The sequence below is a fragment of the Sus scrofa genome, chromosome 13, assembly GCF_054392235.1.
Source record: "Sus scrofa isolate SSC_HxYL_T2T_F1_AM1 chromosome 13, Sscrofa_HxYL_maternal_Yorkshire_Landrace_v2.0, whole genome shotgun sequence".
NCBI lineage: Eukaryota > Metazoa > Chordata > Mammalia > Artiodactyla > Suidae > Sus > Sus scrofa.
In genome coordinates this window covers 135,492,994-135,514,880 of record NC_139395.1, presented here as the reverse complement: position 1 = coordinate 135,514,880, position 21,887 = coordinate 135,492,994, and the positions used below count along the sequence as shown (strand labels likewise).

The 21,887-nt window shown below is 37.1% G+C and overlaps 1 protein-coding gene across 50 annotated transcripts in view; it reads right to left on the bottom strand.

The window, feature by feature from the left end:
- The window catches only part of ATP11B (ATPase phospholipid transporting 11B (putative)), a 143,458-nt gene that overhangs the window by 106,735 nt on the left and 14,836 nt on the right, over positions 1-21,887 (bottom strand). For 25 of the 50 annotated variants that reach the window (XR_014824406.1, XR_014824402.1, XR_014824401.1 and 22 more), the window contains exons 2-3: positions 7,463-7,579; positions 1,437-1,526 (exon numbers count right to left, since the gene is read on the bottom strand). Coding sequence is in view for 27 of the 50 variants with exons in the window: in XM_021069876.2 (XP_020925535.1) it covers positions 1,437-1,526; positions 7,463-7,579 (207 nt within the window). In the remaining 23 variants the exon portion in view is untranslated. Of the gene's footprint in view, positions 1-1,436; positions 1,527-7,462; positions 7,580-18,477; positions 18,636-21,887 lie in introns of all 50 variants that reach the window. The other 25 variants (XR_002337765.2, XR_014824398.1, XM_084990417.1 and 22 more) reach the window with 3 other exon arrangements.

Below are 21,887 nucleotides of genomic sequence, written 5' to 3'. Positions count from 1 at the left end.
GCTACATCTAGCAGAACCCGAGGGATACAACTTGGAAAATGATGCTGCAATTATGATCTAAATCATGAAGTTGAAGCTTCAATAAACTTCTGGAGAAGTAAAGAAATATTTTCAGTTATTGTATTTGGTTATTTATAATATGGGCCTAGTGATTTATTAATATTCCTTTACTTTGGATAGGCCAATTAAATTTGTTCTATTCCACAGAAAAACCGAATTTCTGATCTTAACTAGTAATTTCACAAATGTGTACTACATGGACGTGGTTAGTATAATACACCTCTTATTTTTCCAACCAAACCAAGCTAATGTTCTACTGATAAAAAAAAAAAAAAAAAAAAAAAAAAAATCAGAAGTTCCCTTTCTGTTCACGAAGGAAATCAATTTAAAAAAAAGCTTCCTCAAGCTTTAGTGATTCTTCACAAGCTTTTTTTTTTTTTTTTCCTTTTCAAAGCACAGGTTCTATGGAAAAAAAAGTTCAGAATTTATACAAAAATTCAATGCCACACTGAAAGGACTACTAAAGTATTATCAGAAAAGAATAATCTCTTTAAAAGAAAATGACCATCACTAATTTTAAACTCTGACTTATACTCATTTCACAAGCTATTCCCTTCATATTTTGAAATTGGGGAGAAAAAAAGCACAACATGAAAATTAAAACACTGTCAAACAGCTTATAATGACCAAAGATTTAAGAAAACAGCCCCCTGGATAAAAACCTACACTCATGGGGAGTCCTAAAAACTATTAATTAAAAAAATTTTTTTCCTGCTTTACAGCATTACCCACAGCACATGGGAGTTCTTAAGACAGAAGCTGAATGAGAGCTGCAGCTGCAGGCCTATGCCACAGCCACAGCAACACCAGATCCAAGCCACATCTGCCACTAATGCTGCAGCCTGCGGCAAAGCTGAATCCTTAACCCACAGAGTGAGGCCAGGGATTGAACCTGTATCCTTACAGAGATAACACTAGGTCCTTAACCCGCTAAGCCACAATAAGAACTCCAAAAATTTTAATGAAAGTAAAATTTAAATTAAAAAAAAGCCTTCTTTCTTAAAGATTTACTTTATACAAAGATGGTTCCATAGGCAGAAACGTGCCAAAAACATGTGCTGTATATTAAAAACCAAAATATTCATGTTCCGAGGCAGAACATCTGAAAGAATGTTATTTTCATTGTTTTGATCATGAATATCAGCATATCAGTGATAAAGCAAAATACAACTAATCTTAAAATTCACAGGCTATTTTTCAGACATCTAGATGTGGTTTAAATTACTGTATTCACTGAATACAATGGGGAAGCTCTGCAGGAAAAAAAAAAAATGGTCCCAAAGTCAAATGATTTAGAATACAATGTAACTTTTCTCTAAAGACAACTTTTTAGAATCCATGTCTATAAACTTAACTTAGGGAGTGATAAAGCTTACCTGAACCAAAAATATGATAAGAAAATAAAAGTTTGCCACTCTTCTGAATTGTTCAAATAAATTTTTTGGAACAAAATTCCATACAGTATACTGAAAAAAAGGGGGAGATCATTTAGTTAATATTTTAAATAATATATAATATATACATACAATAATAATAAAACTAGTATCAGATTAAGCCCTTAGACAAATTCATGTAACTCTTGATGCTACAAAACTACCTGGTTTTTGGAGTTCCTGTCATGGCTCAGTGGTTAGTTAACAAATCGGACTAGGAATCATGAGGTTTTGGGTTTGATCCCTGACCTTGCTCAGTGGGTTAAGGATCCGGCGTTGCAGTGAGCTGTGGTGTAGGTTGCGGATGCAGCTCAGATCCCGAGTTGCTGTGGCCCTGGCGTAGGCCGGTGGCTACAGCTCTGATTCAACCCCTAGCCTGGGAACCTCCATATGCTGCAGGTGCAGCCCTAGAAAAGACAAAAAACAAACAAACAACTACCTGGCTTTTAGAGTGTCAGGATTTTTATTCTATTTTTTTCTTTCTTTTACTGTTTATTGGCAATTTTGATATAATTTTTTTTAATGAGATAAAACTGGAACCCATCAACTTTGCTATTAAACTGATTTTTTTTTAAAGTTGGAGATGGCAGATCTAAAATATTTTAATAATTTCTTTTGGATTCTGGTTTCACAAAACTAAACCTAATTCTAGATAAGTAAGAGTTGGCAGAAATGCTAACACTAGATTCAATTTCTTTTATATTTTAGCTCATGTCAGAAAAAGAGGAAATGGTATTATTCAATTATTCTTTGTTAAGCAGGGGATATGGAGAATGACCTAGAATGTGAAAAAGATTAAAATTTACTTTAGATAAGTAATCACCGGTATAACCATCAAGAAAACCTCATAAAGGACATAAAAATCTGTCACAATGTCTTTTTTTTTTTTTTTCCCGGCCATGCCAGCAGCATGTGGAAGTTCCCAGGCCAGGGAATGAACCCATGCCACACAGCAGCATCCAAGCCACTGCAGTGACAAGGCCCGATCCTTAACCAACTGTGCTACAAGAGAACTCTACAATGTCAATTTTTAAAGTAAAACAGTATAATATAGAGTATAATGATCACGAACATAGATGGTAAAGTGTTAAACTACTGTGGCCTAAATCTTAACGCAAGGTCACTAAATGACCTTTGATCTAATCTCTCTGTTTCTCACTTTGTACCTCTATAAAGTGAGGACAATAATAATCATACTGTATGGGGTTGTTAAGATTAAATAAGCTAGTACATTTATGAAGTACTTAGGACAGAACCTGGCTCATATTAACTGCCACGTGTCTGTTGTTATATTTATCAGTTTATAAGCTTATAATGCTATAGCAGAGTACAAATTTTACTTGTACCACTTACTACTTAAAACAAAATTTTATGCATGAAACAGGGAAACACTTTACATAGTACATTACTTTACCCTATGTACATTCCCCCAGTAGTAAGATCTCTGATATGAGTAACATTGTTTTATTTAGTGCTCTTTCTCTAGCACTTATTATACTACTACTTGGCACACAGCTGAAGATCAAAATTTAAGTTGAATAGATAGATAAATATGGTTGGAAAAAAAATTTTTTCTAAGCAACTCTCCTGATATCAGGCAGTGAATGAAGCATTGATGGTTACTGACCAATTCAAGATTTTCTCTGGTGCAGTGTAAAATGATTCTAATTTCTGAATTTTTGTATGTCAGAAACTTGCTTCTTACTTAATCAGTTGAGACCTGAAACATCCTTTCTCATACCAACAATTTTATAAATAGGGTTAGGTTCCCGGAAGGGTCCACAAAAGTCTACTTGATCCAAGCATTTATAAAAAAATAGTACAATACCTAACAACCTTCTTTTCTTATGTAAAATTGTATTTTCAGTTCTAATCTGGGATACCTGAAACATAATCTCCTGTGGTAGTGGCTCTATAATCTGGGATTGGGAACTATGTTCAGGGCTCTAGAGAGAAGAGAGGTAGATACTTCCTATAATGAAAAGAAGTCACTGGTCAAAACATGTGCATGTGAGATGGGTCAAATCATTGTTAGTTGACCTTAAATGGAATAAAAGGACAGCTTTCCCTACAGGGGTCACAGTTTTCTATGCAGCTTCCTTCAGCACCAGATAAATACATAAAAATTTGTAAGAATTAACTTGGCAGGAGTTCCCATCGTGGCTCAGTGGTTAACAAACCCGACTAATATCCACGAGGACACGGGTTCGACCCTTGGCCTCACTCAGTGGCTTTAGGATCTGGCGTTGCTGTGAGCTGTGGTATAGGTTGCAGACGGGGGCTTGGATCCCGCATTGCTGTGGCTGTGGTGTAGGCTGGTAGCTGCAGCTCTAATTGGACCCCTAGCCTGGGAACCACCATATGCCGCAGGTGTGGCTCTAAAAGACAAAAAAAAAAAAAAAAAAAAAAAAAAAAAAGAATTAACTTGGCAATGTTCTAATTTTACATCAATCTATTTAAATCATAATAGTGACAATATATTTTGTCTTCCAGAATCTTGTAAAGTGCAACTATATAAAATAAGGTAATTGGTTTCAAGATATTTTACTTGGCTAGCCCAATAATGCAATGGAAAAACTCAGAATAAATAAAAATTTCTCACGAAAGCTAGCTTACAAATACCAGAAACCGTTTCTAGGTTTTCTAAAATACAAACATATTAATAGACTGAATGAGTCTAAATTCTGTGCTTGTCCTGTCATACACAGAGGAGGCACCCTCATAGAATAATATAATATGAGAAAATACTTCTAAGAAAAATAATAATTCATTATGCCTTAAAATTCTCTTAATTATTATGTAATAATTGTCAAGAACAATGAATTAGAAGTACACCTTCTCGGAGTTCCCGTCATGGCTCAGTGGTTAACGAATCCGACTAGGAACCAGGAGGTTGCATGTTTGATCCGTGGCATCGCTCAGTGGGTTAAGGATCCGGCGTTGCAATGAGCTGTGGTGCAGGTCTCAGATGCAGCTCGGATCCCGTGTTGCTGTGGTTGTGGTGTAGGCCAGTGGCTACAGCTCCAATTAGACCCCTAGCCTGGGAACCTCCATGTACTGCCAGAGTGGCCCAAGAAATGGCAAAAAGACAAACAAACAAAAGACATTAAACCTAATACTGCATATGAAAAACAGTCATATAAAGATATTTTATTCCAAAAGTTTTCTAGGACATTCAGCTTCCGGTATTGGCAGCCTGTGAACTCCTAGCAGACAATTACAAAACTAGATTAAAACAAACTTTTTAAAATTCTGGAACATGTCCAAGATATAGGCAGAAACTGGAAGAAAGGAGTTCCCACTGTGGCTCAGCAGGTTAAGAACCTGACTAGTATCCATGAGGGTGAGGGTTCAATCCCTGGCCTCGCTCAGTGGGTTAAGATTGCCGCAAGCTGTGGTGTAGGCTGCTGATGCACCTTAGACCTGGTATTGCTGTGGCTCTGGAGTAGGCCTCAGCTGCAGCTCCAATTCGACCCCTAGCCTGGGATATTCCATGGGCCGTGGGGCGGCTATAAAAAGACAAAAAAAAAAAAACTGGAAGAGTTTAACTTCAAAAAAATTACAAATGGAAGAAGTATGTATTATGGTTATGGCTTCTTATCCTGAAGACACTATCCAACTTTCATAGCTATGGCAGCAACAAAACAGTGGTAGAAAACTACCCCCTTATCAGTAAATATGACAGAGATTTAGAGTTCAGGGTGAGGAAAGTAGCTGGAAATTTAAGGGAAAAATATTGATAGTAAACAATGAAGATGACCCATATTCATAACATAAACTATCCAAACCTAGGCTAACAGTTAAACTATGCACCAAAAAAAGAAATAAACTACTGACTGATACTTGCAACATCAACAATGAACCTCAGAAGTAAAAAAAAAGTCAGGCACAAAAGATTTGTACTATATTTATTTGACATTTTAGAAAAGACAAAATCATAGATACAAGCAGATCAGTTGCTAGTGCTAGAGGGAAGGAGGAGAGGGACCGGTTATTAACTTTCTGGGGTAACAAATATATTCTGTATCTTAACCGGGGTGGTGGTCACATGTTACACATTTGTCAGAGCTCATCAAATTATATACTTAAAATTAGCGAATTTTATTGTATATAAATCAGACCCAATTTAAAAAAATTAAACTTAAAAATTTTCAAGAAGCAGCAGTATTAGGTTTAATGTTTTTGACCAATTTCATAAATGTAGATATTTAAATAAATATTGTCTCTTTTTCCCCACATATGTGAAGACTATCCTTCTCATTACTTCCTTATTACTTTAATTTCTTGCATCACTTACTAAGAACTGCATCATTAATCTAGAGCTCCTCTATTGTCTTAAATTCTGATATTTCCCCTTCCTGCCCTCTATTTTGGAATCTCTGTCCAAATGAGATGTCACCAATGGGTATGTTGCATATGTAAATAACGTAAAGGCTGGGAAAAAAAGGAATGGGGCAAAGGAACCAATGGCCTAAGACATCTTTTATGAAAAACGAAAATCATGGACTTGCAGAATATACTTGTGGTTGCCAAGGGGGAGGGAGTGGGTTGGTTGGGGAGCTTGGGGTTAACAGATACAAACTACTGCCTTTGGAATGGATTAGCAATGAGATCCTGCTGTGTAGCACTGGGAACTATGTCTAGTCACTTATGACGGAGCATGATAATGTGCAAAAATAGAATGTGTGCATGTATGTGTAACTGGGTCACTATGATGTACAGTAGGAAAAAAAACTATTGGGGAAATAACTATTAAAAAAAATTACAAAAAAATTAAAAAAAAAATGAGATCATGATGAGAGACAAATTATCAGTCACCCTGTGAGGGAAGAAAGGAGCAATATAAAGATGCTTCTTAAGGTGGTTTATTAAGAAACAGCTATGCAGAGATCCCATTGTGGCTCAGCGGTAAAGAACCTGACTAGTATCCATGAAGATGTGCATTCGATTCCTGGCCTCACTCAGTGGGTTAAGGATCCGGTGTTGCCCTAAGCTGTGGTGTAGGATGCAGGTGTGGCTCGGATCCAGTGTTGCTGTGGCTGTGGTATAGACTGGAAGCTGCAGTTCTGATTCCACCCCTAGCCTGGGAACTTCCATATGCTGTGGAAGACCAAAAAGAAGAAAAGAAAAAAAGAAACAGCTGTGCTCAAAGGAGAATTTTACCCTGTCTCTGACTCACACCCTCTATAACTGCACCATCCAGTAAGGTAGCCATTAGTCACATGTGGCCACTAACATTTAAATTAAAATTAAAAATTTTAAATAAATTAAAAATTAAGTTTTTCAGTTACATTACCATGTTTCAAGGCCTAAATAGCCCTATGTGACTAATGGCTACCATGTTAGATGCCATGGGAAAAATCTCCATCTTGAGAGAAGAGGCTATTAGCTAACATCATTCTAAAATCCTCAGTTTCAAAGTAGACTAAGATAGCTTAAAAATGCCACAGGAAAAAAAATGAAACAAGGAAGAATATGCAAGAGTGAAGTAGTACTTTGGTGCTATAAAATGTTTATGGAAGAGTGATAAAATTGGAGGAAGTCAGGCTTTAAAGTCACATAGAACTGAGTTCAAACTCCTATTTTATCCTTGGGTAAATTATTTCCCAGCAAGTCAACTGAAGAGACTGATATAAATGAGTATAACAACACTTTACAAAAGCTATCTTAAAGTTAATTAAGGATTAAATAACATGAGAAGTACCTAATATAGTACTTAGCACACGGTATAGATATTAATTCTTTAGTTTAATTGGAACTAAAGGTAATTTTTGGCATATTAGCTACCTGATATTAGCAACTAGCATCTTTATTTATTTTACAGTTCACAATTTTGGTTAAGATAGATCTACCAACCACCACTTCCTTGAATTTTTAAGGATATGAATGTATACTAGAATACACAAAAATCACTTTTTAAAACAAAACCGTACATAACAACAGTTTTAATAATAAGTGTTAATTCTTACCTTAGATGAAATGATCCGATTATCTATAAATTTCTGAGGTGTGTAAAGGCCATTCAGAGGAAACCTGTTGGCTATGTAAATAGTTCTTGTGTCACTTTGATGTGGTGGGTCAAAACCCTAAGGTGAAGTAAAAGAAAAATAATGGTCAATAAGGTTCGTTGTTATGATTCTTTACTAATGGTTCTATTTCATTGATTATATTGCACATGTTATTATGGGCCTTGATGTGCATATAGGTTCAATCTGTTTAACTATTAGAAGAGTTATACCACATATGTTTTTTTCCCACAAGTAAACAGGTAATTATCCTCAGATATAAACTAACTATGTAATAACACTTGGTAATGAAAAATAGTCCACACATCTGTCAGAAATGTAACCACAAGAAAAGAATAATAACTTAGAAGACCTACAAAAGCATTTAAAGACAAGGCTTCTTTCCTTCCCTTTCATTCCTAGGATTCCCTGCCTTTCTCTTAGGATTTCTAGTCAGTGATGGAAGTCCTATATAGCTAAGGCCTAGTCAGCACCTTCCACATCTGATGACAAAGGTTTATTTATTACATTTACTTCTATTATGCCCAGATCAACTTGGTTTCAAAACGCTTTGTTCCCAAAGGCAACAATGGAGAGCAGAGATTCATTCCACACAAACACTTCTTTGGTCTAGTTACATTATTAATTGACTCTCTGAAATATGGATATATAATTCTGGCCTCAAATTTAAAAGACCACCTCTTAAGGTACATTTAGTAGTGATCTCTAGTGCAAAAGTTTTCCTGGTGATAAGAATATTGATACTCTATTCTTACAATATTGTACTCTTTTCCAGGGTGGCAAGTGAAATATCAAGACTCCTTTAGTAGACCTTGGGAACCTTCTGACATGCTAAAGGCAATTACCAAACCCAACACTCTTTTTTTTTGGCCTTTTTGCCTTTTCTAGGGCCGCTCCCACAGCATATGGAGATTCCCAGGCTAGGGGTCCAATTGGAGCCGTAGCCACTGGCCTACACCAGAGCCACAGCAACGCCAGATCCGAGCCGTGTCTGCAACCTACGCCACAGCTCATGGCAATGCCAGATACTTAACTCACTGAGCAAGGGCAGGGATCGAACCCGCAACCTCATGGTTCCTACTCAGATACTTTAACCACTGTGCTACAACGGGAACTCCCCAAGACTCTTTTTTGGTTCTAATAGGAAATGAGTTGAATTCTCTTGGATTTTCAGGGATTAAGAAGGTGGAGTAGAGGGACTAGAGCTCACCTTCTTTCATAAAAGCAACAAAATTACAACCAGTAAACCAGCTATAATAGAAAAAATAAAAATGATTAAAAAATTTTTTAAAAAACCCCATAATTTCAACCAACTGCTGAACAACCTTCAACAAAATAGACTGCAAATTATCAAAAAAAGACATCCTACTCCAGAAGACAAAGAGGAGGCCACATCAAGACCACAGGAGGTGCAATTACACAACATAAGCAGCCCCGTACACACCAGGTCCAGGCGGGCCGCCCAGACTGGAAAGTAACTGTATCACAGAGGCTCACTCACAGAAGTGACAGTTCTGAGCCCCATGTCAGGTTCCCATACCTGGGGATCTGGCATTGGCAGGGGGAGCCCCCAGAGCATTTGGTGTTGAGGGCCAGCAGGGCTCGTGCATAGGAGCTCCACGGGACTGGGGGAAACGGAGACTCTACTCTTGAAAGGCGCCCACAGGCTTTCGTGTGTACTGGGTCCCAGGGCAAAGCAGAGACTCCATAGAAACCTGAGTCAGATCTGAATGCAGTTCCTGGAGGATCTTCTGGGAAAACAGGGGGTGACTGTGGCTCATTGTGAGGGAAGGATGCTGGAGGCAAAGGTCTTAGGAGTAATCATCAGCGTGTGCTCCTCTAGAGGAGGCCAAGTGGGAAAAATCTGGCCCCACCCAGCAGGGCTGAGAAGCCTCAGGCCAAACAATAATCAGGGTGGGAAGGCAGCCCCGCCCACCAGCAAACAGGCTGCCCAAATGCACCCCAGGCACACAGCCACCTCTTATCTCACCCAGAGACAAAGCCCCACCAACCAGAGGGATAAGAATCAACTCTACCTTCCAGTGGGCAGGCACCAGTCCCTCCCATCAGGAAGCCTGCAGCAAGCCCCCATACCAACTTCAGCCACAAGGGGGGCAGACATCAGAAGCAAGAGAGGCTACAACCCTACTGTCTGCAAAAAGGAGACCACATCAAAAATCTATACAAATTGAAAAGGCAGAGAATTATGACTCAGATAAGAGAATAAGAAAAAAAAGCCCAGAAAAACAACCATGTGATCTGGAGATTAGCAACCTCCATGAAAAAGACTTTATAGACTGATGATAGTGAAGATGATTCAAGATCTTGTAAATAAACCGGAGGCAAAGACTGATAAATAACAAGAAACAGTAAGCAAAGAAACAGCAAGGAGTGATGCAAAATACAATAAATGAAATAAAAAAGTCATTAGAATGAACCAACAGAAGAATATGGGAGACAGAAGAATGAATAAGCAAGGTGGAGGACAGACTATTGGAAATCACTGACACAGAACAAAAAAGAGAAAAAAGATTGAAAAGAAATGAAGACAGTCTAAGAGAACTCTGGGACAACTTTAAACACACCAACATCCACTTTATAAGGGCACCAGAAGGAGAAGAGGGAGAGAAAGGACCAGAGAATATATGTGAAGAAATAATAGCTGAAAACCTCCCTAACATGGGAAAGGAACCACTCACTTGAATCCAGGAAGCACGAGTACCATATAAAATGAACTGAAAGAGGAACTCCCCAAGACACATATTTATCAAACTGACCAAAATTACAAGACAAAGAAAATACTGAAAACAGCTAGGGAAAAGAAACAACATATGAGTTCTCATCGTGACTCAGTGGTTAACGAATCCGACTAGGAATCATGAAGTTTCAGGTTTGATCCCTGACCTCACTCAGTGGGTTAAGGATCTGGCATTGCTGTGAGGTGTCATGTAACTCACAGACACAGCTCAGTTCCCGAGCTGCTGTGGCATCAAATCTTTACAGACAAGAAAAAGCTAAGAGAATTCAGCACCACTAGACCAGCTTTGTAACAAATTCTAAAGGAACTTCTCTAGGTGGAAAAGAAAAGGGCACAACTAGATACAAAAATATTACAAATGACAAGGCTCACAGAAAAGGCATACATATAGTAGAGATAGGAAATTTTCCACACACAAATATGCCACCAAACCCAGAAATCGACACAACAGATAGACACACAATTAAGAAAACATAATCCAAATACAACTCTAAAGAGAATCATCAAACCCCAAGAGAAGGGAAGAAAAAAGATCAAAGACAAAAATAAACCCACAACAGTTAACGAAATGCCAGTAAGAACATGCATACCAATAATTACCTTAAATGCAAATGGACTAAATACCCCAACCAAAAGACACAGACTGGCTAAATGGATACAAAAGCAATGCCCATATATAAGCTGTCTTCAAGAGACCCACTTTAGCTCTAGGGACACATATAAATTGAAAGTGAGAGGATGGAAGAAAATATTCCATGCAAATGGAAATCAAAAGAAAGCTAGAGTAGCAATACTTGCATCAGACAAAACAGACCTTAAAATAAAGAATACCATAAGAGACAAAGAAGAACATTACATAGTGATCAAATGATCACTGCAAGAAGAAAATATAGCAATTGCAAATATATATGCACCCACACAGGATCACCGTAATATATAAGGCGACTGCTAACCGACCTTAAAAGGAGAAATTGACAATAACATAATAATAGCAGGGGACTTTAACAGCCCACTTACAGCAACAGACAGCTCATCCAGACAGAAAATCAACAAGGAAACACAGGTCTTAAATGATGCATTAGATCAGATGGACTTAATAGCTATAGAATACTCCATCCAAAAGCAGCAGAACACACATTCTTCTCAAGTGCACATGGAACATTCTCTAAGATAGATCACATTCTGGGCCACAAATCAGGCTTCAGTAAGTTTAAGAAAGCTGAAATCATGTGAAGCTTCTTTTCCGACCACAATGCTATACAACTGGAGATCAACAAGAAAAAAACTGCAAAAAAAAAAAAAAAAAAAAGAATTCTGTTGGATTTTCATGTTTTTCATGGTGGTCAAGGGCTATTAACTAGTATTTCTAAGTTATTAAGAGATCTATTAAACTTGGTATTCATAAACTACAATGATCCGCTTTTATATACTAAGGACTCTAAGTAATCTAAATAATGTGGTTGCCCTTCCATGCTTAGTATCCCTGCAAAATTTCCATTAAGCACAAATATACACAGCAAGTGGAAATTCCTGTATTACCTAGAGGAATATTTTGTTTAGCACAACAGAATATATTAGCAGTGCCATAGATGGTTTTCAACTACTGTTGGTTTTAAACATTTGGTGATCTTAGAAACAGCTAATACAGAACTGTGCAAATTAAATGCATTTGTATGCTCCACTAAAAAAAAATTGGGGGAGTTCCCATTTGACTCAGTGCTAATGAACTCAACTAGTATCCCTAAGGACGCAAGATCAACCCCTGGCTTCGCATCAGTGTGTTAAGGATCCAGCATTGCTGTAAGCTATGGTGTAGGCTGCAGATATGGTTTGGATATGGCATGGCTGAGATGGGAGGCCAGCACTTGTAACTCCAATTCAACCCCTAGCCTGGGAACCTCCATATGCTGTGTGGGTACGGTCCCAGAGAGACAAAAAAAAAAAAAAAAAAAAAAAAAAATCAGTTTCTTCGAGGATAAAATGCGGCACACGTTCATTTTCCTCATAAATTTCTTTTAAACATTTCACAATTGTGTCCTGTAATAACTCATGGGGGGGGTGTCAGGTTTCAAAATCAGAGTTGGAACTCACTGCTCTATCTAGAATAACATAATCATTTTAAAGGTACATGTCATTTATTCATTTAACATATATTTACTGAGTTTAAGCACTTTAGTCATGAAGGATTATGTGATCTATTATATACTCCAGCAAATTATAACATGCTACAATTCAACAAATTAATGAATGAATAAATAGTTAGAATTCTACTGCAATAATATATGGTTCTTTTTCTCAAAGAGTGGCCATTGGAAGTTTGCCTGTAAAATTCGCAAAACAAAAGAGGGGAACACAGATAACTGAAGCACTAGACTCCATGGAGTATATTTACTCTGCATCTACTCTGTAACCTTGCAACATAACCCTAAATTATATCTCATGCATGTAAGCTCCTGGGATAGATTAAAGTAAAAAGGAAGTGAATTTGAAGAGTTGAAAGAATATATAAATCTTTAAGAGGATGTCAAGACAACTGAGACTAAGAACCACTGTTATAAAATTTTACTTTTTGCTAAATCCAAGATTATTACTATGAACATCTAAAGAATCAAAAAACAAAACAAAGAAGCTTGCCCAAAATATATTATGCTATTTACACTACAATTTCTCATTCATGACTAGAATATACTATATATATAAATGCACGTACTTCTAGGAAGCAGATGTTCATCATTCTCTATTCCTTTCTACTGGATGAACCCAATGATACTAAGGTTTGGAACTCCTGCTATTTCTATAATTATTTCAAGGAGATATTTTGAAATGTTTTAAAAAAATCAGTTTTGAACTAAATTGAATTTTAAACTAAGCATCACCATACACCAAGAAATCATAATTTGAAGTAACAATTCCAAAAGGAGAATGATAGTATGTTTTTCCTTATTCTCAAAGATGCTGTAATATCCACTTAAGCATTTTCTGAGTTGTTTTTTCAGTGATTACTTCAAATGATCTTATCCAATCATGTTATAATCAATGGCATGCATATACATGTGGGTTAAGCATTTTTTTCCACAACCCTATTTAAATTCTATATTTGTGACTAAAGTATAAATATAGCTAAGTGTCCTTCATGGAAATTAAGCCTATAACTTCAATTCATTAGCATCATCATCTCTGCAATAAATTCAAGTAGCCGTGAACTGAATAAAAGAATATGACTGTCCAAAAATGAGAAAAGTGACTTAGAGCAGGGCCTCCAGTCTGTGAATTTCTGAAACTATATGCAAATTTGCATATACGTCTATTTTTCTGATGATAGCATAGTTTTCATGAGCTTTTCATGATGTAAAGAAAGTTAGAGCCACTTATCTAAGGTCATATATACGTACACATATACATACACACACACACACATATGTATATATATTTTGTCTTTTTAGGGCCACACCTGCAACACATGGAGGTTCCCAGGCTAGGAGTCGAATCACCACAGCTCATGGCAAGGCTGGATCCTCAACCCGCTGAGCAAGGCCAGGGATCGAACTTGCGTTCTCATGGATACTAGTCAGATTCATTTCTGCTGAGCCACAAAAGGAATGCCAATATTCCATATTTTAAAAGTGACACAGAGAATCAATCTTTCAATAATACTTCTACTTTAACAGGAATCAAAACACACGTTATCAAAAGCAATTGTGTAACCTCACTGTTAGTGTGAAGTTCAAGTATAGTTTCATGCTATTTCTAGCAAGCATTAACAGCAATTCTATGGTTCTGTACAATCCTAACTCCCTAATCACTAGGTCAAGGCTACATGCCAAGGTTCAGAAGCCTCTGGCATTTATTACACTTTCTGTTGTCATCCCAGACTACCTATTCAAAGCTTGAATCCTTGGATGGCTTGCCTGCTCCTTTCTTCTCTGATTTCATCTTGTCCTGGGCAAAGGAATTGAGATAGATTAATGCTATTGTAGCCATCCTGATTTTACTCTAATGCCTGCTAAAGAGTACAGCTGAGGGAGTTCCCATTGTGGACCAGCAGGTTAAGAACCCAACTAGTATCCATCAGGATTTGGGTTTGATTCCTGGCCTCGCTTAATGGGTTAAGGTCGCAGATGCAGCTCGGATCCTGTGTTGCTGTGTTGTAGGCTGGCAGCTACAGCTCTGATTTGACCCCTGGCCCAGGAACTTCATATGCCACAGGTACAACCGTAAGAGAAAAAAAAAGATAAGAAAAGGTTCAGCTGACCCTTGAATAACTCAAGAGTGAAAGGAGCTGACCTCCACACATCGAAAATCTGCATATAACTTTATAGTTGGCCCTCTGCATCCCTGGATCCTTCCAAATAACAAATCATGTAGTATTGCAGAATTACTACTGAAAACAATCCACATATAAGAGGATCTACACCGTTCAAACATGTGTTGTTCAAGAGTCAACTGTTTGGATTTTTGGAAGCATACAAATTTAAACTATTTAAAAATAAAAACTTACCCTAAAAAAGTATGAAATTAAAAACCTCTTTTCTGTCTGGATTTGTGAGCATATATAAAAATGACAGGTACTTTTTTAAAAAGTGAACATTTAAGATGAAAAAAAAAAATCTCATACTGGCATTTAGGGGAAGAACTGACAACACATGGGACTGATTTGAAAGGGATTCCTTTGTAACAGAAACCTGATGGAAGTCTAGGGAAAGTGAACCAGAAAATAGCGTGATAAATTTTAGGAGTTGGTCTTTCACACAAAGCAGAACTTGTAAATGAATCACAACATTTTATATTTTCAAACCGAATTTACCCTCCTCTGCACTATTCTTAAAATATTAAAGATTTTATGAAAAGGAGTTCCCCTTGTGGCTCAGTGGTTAACAAATCTGACTAGTATCCATGAGGACGCAGATTCAATCCCTGGCTTTGCTTAGTGGGTTAGGAATCTGGAGTTGCCATGAGCTGTGGTATAGGTCACAGACAAAGCTCAGATCCTGTGTTGCTGTGGCTGTGGTGTGGGCCGGCAGTTAGAGCTCTGATTCCATCCCTAGCCTGGGAACCTCCATATGCCGCAAGTGCAGCCCTAAAAAGCAAAAAAAAAAAAAAAAAAAAAAAATTTATGAAAAATACAAGCATTACAAATAAGAGCTAAGAAACTAGAACTACAGTCCTGCAATTAAATATCATCACACTTCCTTAATATAACTAAGAAAACATTATCTTTAGAGTTAACAGTGATCAAAGTTAATTTGCACATTTAATTATTTTTATATGTGACCTATTTCCTCCGTAATAGAAAGAAAAACGTAGAAAACAAAACAAAAAATGAAAAACAACATAAAAATAAGTTGCAGAGTAAAAACTGCAACAGAACTGTTATTACAATAAACGAACAAAAGCTTTATTTAGGTCACACATTTTGTATGACAAAATGATTTTTTTGGCTACATATTCCAATGTACACAAGCACATGAAAAATGGCTTAGCAAAAATACAATGCTTTGTGGTAAGAATAATTTAATGTATTTTACCAATTCTACTGTTTCCTGGACATAGTCTTTAAATAAAATATACCTATATAAAGGTATTATAAGGGCAAGGTAATTTTATACTGTTAACAGACCCAAAGCAAGGTGAGAAGGAATAATTTAAAACGCCCATGATATAAACACAATAATTTAACTTTGTGTATCATATTACATAAATTCCATTTTAGGATTTAAGGTAATTTGCCATCTATTAAACCACTCTAGGCTTCCAAGAACTTCAGCTTAGTGCAGAAGTGGATTGGGACCGACTCTCCAGCTATATGACACAACATTTAGAGTGATCTTTGACTAAAAGGATTCTTTTTTTTTTTTTTTGCTTTTTTAGGGCCACACCCACAGCATATGGAAGTTCCCAGGTTAGGGGCTGAATTGGAACTATAGCTCCAGGCCTAAACCATAGCCACAGCAAGGTGGGATCCAAGTTGTATCTGTAACCAATAACACAGCTCATGGCAACACTGGATCCTTAACCCACTGAATGAGGCCAGGGATTGAACCCACCACCTCATGGATGCTAGTCGGATTCGTTTCCACTGAACCACAATGAGAACTCTCCAAGATTCTTAAATCATGTGCCAATACTTTACTATAGGAAGCTCATTTCTTAAAGTTTACGATATTACCTCCCAAACTTGATTCCTAACTCTAACACACATCTTCAGAAGCCACTGTGTATGGTGATTCCTCAGAAAAGTAAACACAGAATAACCATGTGATCCAATGATTCCACTTCTGGGTATAAACTCAAAAGACTTGAACAGAAAAATGTACACCCGGGTTCATTCCAGTATTATTCACAACAGCCAAAAGGTGGAAGCAACCCAAATGTTCACTGACAGATGAATGCATAAACAAAATGTGGTATGTACAATGGGATATGATTCAGCTTTAAAAAGATTTTGATTTATGCTATACCATGGATGAACCCTGAAGACATGTTAAGTGAAATTAAGCCCATCATGAAACAACAAATTTCTCCTACATAAGGAATAGGAATTGCCAAATTCATAGCCTGCCAGGCATTTATAGAAGTGGTGTGGGAGACAAGACATTAGTGTTTAAAGAGCATAGAGTTTCGGTTTGGAAAGATGAAAAATTCAGGAAATAGATGATATTATGTGAGGATGGCATAACAATATGAATGTACTTAATGCCACAGAACTGTGCCCTTAGAAATGGTAAAGATGGCAAATTTTATGTTAAATATATCTCACAACAATTAAAAACATCCATTTCACCCATCTGGGACTTTACCACGGATTTTCTAGAATAGAAGAATCCTATCTGGCCATAATTCAACCATGATAGTAAATGTCTCTTGTTTGCTGGACTGGTGAAAAACATGTATGGAATTAGAGACATTTATGATAAAAATAAACATGTGATGTTCATTTAATTTAGATAAAATATTAAAATTATAGGTTCTAGGAGTTCCTGTCGTGGCTCCATGGTTAACGAATCTATCATCCATGAGGACACAGGTTTGATCCCTGGCCTTGCTCAGTGGGTTAAGGTTCTGGTGCTGTCATGAGCTGTGGCGTAGGTTGCAGATGCAGCTTGGATCCCTCGTTGCTGTGGCTGAGGCGTAGGCCAGCAGCTGTAGCTCTGATTTGACCTTTAGACAGGGAACTTCCATATGCCACAGAGGCAGCCCTAAAAGAAAAAAGAAAAAAAAAAAAATCATAGGTTCTAGTAAGAGAGAATTTAAGGTTTCTGTAACCAAAATGCCTTAACTGATTTTTTTGGTTTACCTATCCAGTTGCACACTGGCTGGACAAGGAGTGAAACTAGTAAATCTTATTAACTGTGGTATCCAGATTGGAGATAGATAAATAAAATGAAATTTCTACTAAAGTTTCTCAGTCACTTCTAAGCTTTTTCCTTCTTTACTCACCATCATAAACAACAACTTCCTTTTTTTTTTTTTTTTTTGCTTTTTTTATAGGGCAGCAACCGAGGCATGTGGAAGCTCCCAGGCTAGGGGTCCAATTGGAACTATAGCTGCTGGCCTACACCACATCCACAGCAATGCCAGATCAAAGCCATGTCTGCAACCTACACCACAGCTCATGGCAAAGCCAGATGTTTAACCCACTGAGTGAGGCCAAGGATCAAACCCACAACCTCATGGTTCCTAGTCAGATTCATTTCCACTGAGCCATGATGGGAACTCTACAAACAACAATTTCATATAAGATGGCTTTTAAGTCCTCCTCAGTACATTAGAAGCAGTGGGATTACAACTCTGCAAAAGGCCAGAGACAGTCAATCATAAAACACATCCTTGGAGTTCCCTGGTGGCCCTGGTTAAGGATTCAGCATTGTCACAGCTGTGGCTCTGGTTCAATCCCTGGTCCATGAGCTACTGTGTGCTGCAGGCACGGCCAAAAAACACAAAACAAACCAACAAAAAACTCCAAAAAACATATCCTTTACACAGGACTTTCAAGTTTTAAATTAAAAAAAAATATATATATATACACATATATATATATAAATCACAAAGACACAATGGCAAAATTTTAAACAATAACATAAAAACTATACTGAAATCAACTACACTTCAGTTAAAAAATAAAAATAATGGAGTTCCCATTGTGTCTCAGCAGGTTAAGAACCCCACTAGTATCCATGAAGATGCAGGATCAATCCCTAACCTTGCTCAGTGGATTAAGGTTCTGGTGTTGCCATAATCTCCAGCCTAGGTCACAGATTTGGCTCGGATCTGCCACTGCTGTGGCTGTGGTGTAGGCCGGCAGCTGCAGCTCCCATTGAACCCTTAGTGTTGGAACTTTCATGTACCATAAGTGTGGCCCTAAAAAAATAAATTAAAAATAAAAATAAATGAATGAAATAAAAGTATAAAAGTATACTGAAGTCAAAGAACAGAGACTGTCTTGTTGATTTACAATGTTCTGTCAATATTTAAATTGTATTGCAGGATATAAATGAATGAAATAAAAGTATAAAAGTATACTGAAGTCAAAGAACAGAGACTGTCTTGTTGTTGATTTACAATGTTCTGTCAATATTTAAATTGTATTGTAGGATAGGAATGGAAAGAGCATTTATGAACTGTTAGAAATAAGGGGCACTGGGCCCTAGAGTTGAAATCCAACTATGTACTTGTATGGCCTTGTATCTAAGTCATATTACAGGTATTCACTATCTTGGGTCTACAAAAGAATCCCTCAAGTTAGAAGCCGCTGCTTATACCGAAAGCATAATAGCAGCATCCAAACCAGGAAACTACAACAAATATTTCCAAGTACAGATTTAAACATGCTTGTGTGTTACATAAAAAATTCTAAACAATGACAACAAAAAAATATTAAAATCAGAAAATAGTGAATCCTATTTAGTTAGACAAGAACTGAAACAAAAGGTAGAAAAAAGTAAGCTGGAAGAAAGATACAATTGTCTTATTTATATGCTGAGAATCTGAGAAACATGCTTCAGAACGAAGTAAAACAGGTCTGCGCCAGGTTAAAAACAACAACAAAAAAGAACTCAGCAAATCAGAAACTATTGCTATGAAAATTTGATAATTAACCTTTAAGCATGGAAATGATTATTTAGCAACATTGAGTCAAACTGACATAATTCTGAAAATATCTTTTATAAAAACACAAAATAGGAGTTCCCGTCGTGGCTCAGTGGTTAACAAATCTGACGAGGAACCATGAGGTTGCGGGTTCCATCCTTGGCCTCGCTCAGTGGGTTGAGGATTCGGTGTTGCCGTGAGCTGTGGTGTAGGTCACAGACGCGGCTCAGATCCACATTGCTTGTGGCTCTGGCATAGGCTGGCAGCTACAGCTCCGATTAGACCCCTAGCCTGGGAACCTCCAAATGTCGCGGGAGCCTTAAAAAGTGGGAAAATAAAATAAAATAAAATAACATCTTAGTGTATTTACAGTTCTTTCAGCAAGCAATTCATTTATCCTATATAATGACTATTAAAACTGCACTGCTGATCTGCAAATTCTTGCCTTCTGGTATCTTCCTGCATGTAGTGGAAAAAAAAATTTTTAGCAACCACAGAGTATTTACTTAATACTTACCAAGTTCTTTCCAGCGCATTAAGGATGACTGGTAATGAAAAGGAATACATGACTTAGTCCTTGATGAAACCTTAGTGATTTAGGCCTTATCACTTAAGATATCACCTAATTTCCTATCTCTTCTCACATATTTAAGATCAAATTATGGATGTGTTTATTTAGAGTTCAGGAAAGAGGGCTGGACTTGAGATTGTAACCCAGCAAGCATAATGATGGTGGTTAAAGTCAAAGATATGCACTAGACTCCCTATTAAGAGTGAACAGAGAAGAAAGAGACTAGGAAAGACATGGAATTCTCAAGGCTATCATTTAAGATACATGCAGAAGAAAAGGAATGAGCAAAGGAAAAAGATCATCAGAACAGAAGAAAAACAGAAAACCCAAGTAAGGGAAACAATCTAAGACTTAATTGTTCTTTAAAGTCTGAGAAACTGTCACAGCCCAGGGAAGCCTAGGAACACATAAAGACTAAATGTAATGTGTTATCCCAGATGAGATTATGAATCGGAAAAAGAGTATTAGTGAAAACTATAAAGAGATGTCATCTTACACCTGTTTAGAATGAAAATTATCAGGAATTCTATCATGGCTCAGCAGTAACAAACCCAACTAGTATCCATGAAGACGTGGGTTTGAACCCTGGCCTTGATCAATGGGTTAAGGATCTGGCATTCTGTGAGTTGCAGTGTAGGCTGCAGACGCAGCTTCAATCTGGCATTGCTGTGGCTATGGTGTAGGCCAGCAGCTATAGCTCCGATTCCACTCCTAGCCTGGGAACTTCCATATGCTACAGGTGCAGCCCTAAAAAGCTAAATAACTAACTAAATAAATAAATATAAAAAATAAAAACAAAAACAAAAAAAACTCAATCTCTTAGATTCAGAAATGCAGAGAAGACATTGGTGATTGCCAGAGGTGAGGGTTGAGGAGTGGGCAAAATGGGTAAAGGGAGTCAAAAGGTAAAAACTTTGGAGTTCCCATCATGGCGCAGTGGTTAACGAATCCGACTAGGAACCATGAGGTTGCGGGTTCGGTCCCTGCCCTTGCTCAGTGGGTTAACGATCCGGCGTTGCCGTGAGCTGTGGTGTAGGTCACAGACTCGGCTTGGATCCTATGTTGCTGTGGCTCTGGCGTAGGCTGGCAGCTGCAGCTCCGATTCGACCCCTAGCCTGGGAACCTCCATATGCCACGGGAGCGGCTCAAGAAATGGCAAAAAGACAAAAAAAAAAAAAAAAAAAAAAGGTACAAACTTTTATTTATAAAATAAGTTAGGGGATGTAATGTATGGCACAGTAACTCTAGTTAACAATACTGTGTTGTATATTTGAAAGTTTCTAAGAGTGTAGATATTAAAAGTTCTCATCACAAGGAAAACTTTGGTGATATATGTTAAGTAGATTTATTGTGATGATCACTCTGCAATACATACAAATATCAAATCATTGTTGTATACCTGAAACTAATAGAACGTTGTGTGCCAATTATATCCCCATAAAAAAAGAAATTAGTGAAAAACTACTATCTGAATAAAATATGGGGTTTAATAATAATGTATTAACACTGGTTCATCAGTGTAACAAATGTAGCACCTTAATTTAAGATGTTAACCACAGGAGAAACTCAGTGAGAATAATGTTTGGAATTCTGTGTATTATTTTTACAATCTTTCTGAAAATCTAAACCTATTTTAGAATAAAAAGTTAAACTTCTTAAAAGTTAAAAAAAGACAGTCCTCAAAAACAAGGACATATATAAGGTTAAACAAAGAGACGTGCGTGCACACACACACATATGCATGCTATACTGACTTTCTTTTTATTTTGCCAGAGAACACTGAAAATGTTCTCTCTATCTACAGGAAACATCATTAAGTAGGGAACCCAGGGTCAAAGAGACTGTTTAAAGATTGTTAAAAGCATCCCTGATTATTTAAGAATTTTGACTTTTACCATCTCATAATAAATCCCTAAGTTTCTTTCTTTCTTTTTTCTTTTTTTTTTTTTTTT